Here is a 3,654-nt window from a genome sequence, read left to right as displayed (position 1 = left end):
AAAGACAACAAATTGAGCATAACCAAGTCCATATTTATAATACATATACAAAAGCAAAATCCTAAATCAACACTGCAGTCTAAGAATTTAAAATAGATCCTAGATGATAGTATCCTAAACATTTAACAGAAGCAAACAAAATCACACTATACCAGGATTGAAAAGAGATATATCACATTAACACAAGAGGAGTATCTGAGTTAAGACTCCTATAACAAAGTGCAACATAATGATGACTTTAAAACACTTGAATTTTTCTCACTGTTCTGGAGTCTGTAAACACAAGGTCAGAGTGCCAGCATGGTCAGGTTCTTGTGGAGTTTTTCATCTGGGTTGTACCCTGACAACTTCTATCATCCTCACCTGGCAGGAAAAAATGTTTTGAGTACTCTTTGGAGTTCGATTTTATAAAAGCCTTAATATTATTCACAAGGTTATCACCTAATCACCCAAGGCAAACCTTCACATACTACCACACTAGCAATTAGGATTTCAACACATAAATGTAAGTGGGCAGGAGAATGGTCACAGACATTCAGTCCATCGCACTAGGCTTCAAAGACTTCTTGTATATAACATTTGCACTGAATATGAGCTCAAAAAAGGAAAAATGGAAAGAAAAACACAAACAAGAAAGTTAAAGGAACTTTGAGGATGAATCATTAGAAATAGCAAAAAACAAACTAAACTGAAATAATTCAGTGATCAGATTCAGCACATAAAATATATTTAAAGAAATAAAATTAATATATGAAAACAATATGGAGGGAATCTATAAGATATTAGGTGACAAAGTTTGCCTACATTTCATTGGAGTTTGAAAATAAGATAAAAACGAAAATTTTATTTTTGTAACTTTGAACATTTTAATAATAGAACAAAGTCCTAGAAAATTCCAATTAAAGATATGAATAGATCTATAATCCCTAAAAAATGAATCAATAGTTAAAAACCTTCATTATAGAGAATTCAAAATCTAAATAACTATAGGAAACATGTATCTAACATTCCAGGTCAGATAATGAAGAACAATTCATCATGGTCAATTCATCATCAACACAAGAATGGAAAACTTCTCTATTAATCTCATTCATGAGCATAGGACAAAAAGGTCTGAAACAACGGTTAGTAAGATGTATCTAGCTGTGCACTAAAATTGTATCAGAAATAAACTCACTTTATGGCATACGTGCAATGATAGCCTAATATTAGAAGTGCTAATTAATGCATTATAATAGCTCACGATGCTACTAAAATTATAGGAAAAGGCCAAATCTATATAGAAAAAAATAGATCAAATTGTACAGACACTTAATAAAACTAGAAATAGAAAGCCCCTCCCTTTTACAGAATGAAGCCACAATAATGTGGCATTGTTCATCCACCCACTTAGCAAATCATACCAAATGTTCGCAAGGATGTAACGGAACTGGAATTTTCATGTATGTTGCTTCTAAGTGTGGGGGCTGGTGATCTGCCTTTGGAAATAATCTGGCATTACTTAGCAGATTTTAACTCACAATTTCATTCCATTCTTGCATCTGTGCACCAGAAGACTTGCATAAGGATATTCTTGGCAACACTGTTTGCAACAACAAACTAAAATTTTTGTAACACCAGTAACAACAATACCAATATCCGTATATATAAAAATAAGTAAACAAATTCTATAAACACGAATTGGCCTACTAGATGGTAAAGAACCGAGCTTCATGCATCAGTGGAGATGAGAGATCAAAATGCCCAAAAAGAGCAAGTTGGAAAAGTATGAAGAGATATTTATAAAATTTAAAGGCAAGCAAATTCAACAAAGGAATGCAACAGAATTAAAACTGCCATCTCAAGCTCCTGACTTCCCACACGGAGGGGAACTGATACCATTGCAGAGTGACATGCAGAGGGTTTCATTAGTATTGCTAATATTATTTTCCTTAAGACAGATGATTGAGATGATTCTCATATCATTATATCTAATAATCCATAATATATGTTAGTGCACATATCAAATATTTCATAACAAAAATAACTACAAAATAGAGTGTGCATGTGTTTCTTGGAATTGAATTTAGGGCCTCATGCGTGGTAGGCAAGCACTCTTGCCCTGAGCTATAGTCCCAGTTCTTATTCAAGTTCTTCTTCAGATGGATTCAAAACGTGTTAAGTGAGGCTTCACTGTTTATTGGTGAAGAGAGAGAGTAAATGATGTAAGTTTTGTTGTAATGCTTTTCATCTGTGGCATCTTGGACCTTTAGTAATCTTGTTTATAGCACTAAGATAATAGAACCTAACTCATAAAGTTTTCATGAGTGTAAATGAGTTAGTTCTAGCAAGTGCTGAGAAAGAACTTGAGGAGAATAAATGTTCAGTCACTGTCAGATTCTAGTCATCATTTCTCTTTATTTAATCATTTGAAATATTCTGTTTTTACCATGGTAGGCTTTGGTCATTTGACTAAGCAGTTGATGACACTGGCTGATGGACGTGTGGCGTTGGCTCTAGAAGGAGGACACGATTTGACAGCCATCTGTGATGCATCAGAAGCCTGCATAAATGCCCTTCTAGGAAATGAGGTAAAAATTGAAAGTACAAAAGAGCAGGGGTAAAGGATCAGGGAGGTACGCATGCGTATTTTTAAAGTATTTTTATTTCAGCTATGAACACAGGAAACTCAATGTAACTCTCACCATTAAGGAAGTAGGCAAGAGAAGTTCCCTGTTCTTGTGTTGTATGCTACATCATCTTCCCAGACTGAATATCCACATTGCATTCCCTTCAACTGGATTATTGACACAACCCCAAAATGAGCAAAGATAATAGCCCTTGGAAAGAAGACTGTTTTATCTACTGACCCAATCAAATGAGCAGTGAATCATTTATGAAATTAAACTTCAAAAAATTTTGAGATTTCCTGTAAGATTGTTAGTTCCGAAGAATAAAACCATCGTTAAATTCCTTTTGTCATCATTTAAGAATTCTCCATGTTTAGACACAGATAGTATTTCCATCTTCCTGAGAGTGATAAGAAATTTCATAAAGACTGAAAAATCCACAAAAATCATGCAGCTAGAATGCAGTAGATCTGAGATTTGAACTTGAATCTAAAAGGTCAAAGGTCCATTTTAAAGAAAACTTCAGCATCAGATAACTAAGTTGCAGCACACTTTCTAACCACTCTGCAGACTTCATATCTAAACACTGTGACGTAGTTTTCATAGTGAATGTATGGTAGTGTGGTAATCATTGTCCTTTTTTGTTTTTCTCTTTTGAAGTTGAACTGGAAATATGGCTTTAGTGAGTCACAAAATCATTTTTGAAACTTACATATGTTGTTTTTAACTGTAACTCATGACTTTGCATATAGTTTTAGGGAAAACTGCCTTTTCTTCTGTACAATGAATGAATAAATGTTACTAATGCTATCATCTTACAATTCCATAGTGCTTTGACATGATTATTTTGACATATTTATGGAAATAAATATAATTTTTTTAATTTGAAAGAAAAATTTGAACACTGATCAAGTGCTTGTAATTGTAGACAGTGTAATAACCTGGGAGAGTGTAATGACTTAATGATGAACATCGACAATCATTCACACTGTCACAGATTTTCTAAAAACTTAGATCTTTCTCTGACTCTTAGGAACCAAGTGTC

General features: G+C 33.6%; 1 protein-coding gene across 1 annotated transcript in view; it reads left to right on the top strand.

The window, feature by feature from the left end:
- The window catches only part of Hdac9 (histone deacetylase 9), an 897,356-nt gene that overhangs the window by 840,237 nt on the left and 53,465 nt on the right, over positions 1-3,654 (top strand). The window contains exon 24 of the mRNA XM_008832701.3: positions 2,437-2,570. Coding sequence (XP_008830923.1) covers positions 2,437-2,570 — 134 coding nt within the window. The remainder of the gene's footprint in view (positions 1-2,436; positions 2,571-3,654) is intronic.

This window comes from Nannospalax galili, unplaced genomic scaffold (genome assembly GCF_000622305.1).
Source record: "Nannospalax galili isolate Female #2095 unplaced genomic scaffold, S.galili_v1.0 scaffold450, whole genome shotgun sequence".
In the NCBI taxonomy this organism is placed as follows: Eukaryota; Metazoa; Chordata; class Mammalia; order Rodentia; family Spalacidae; genus Nannospalax; species Nannospalax galili.
The sequence above is the reverse complement of the archived record's forward strand: the minus strand, read 5'-3'. Positions and strand labels throughout refer to the sequence as shown.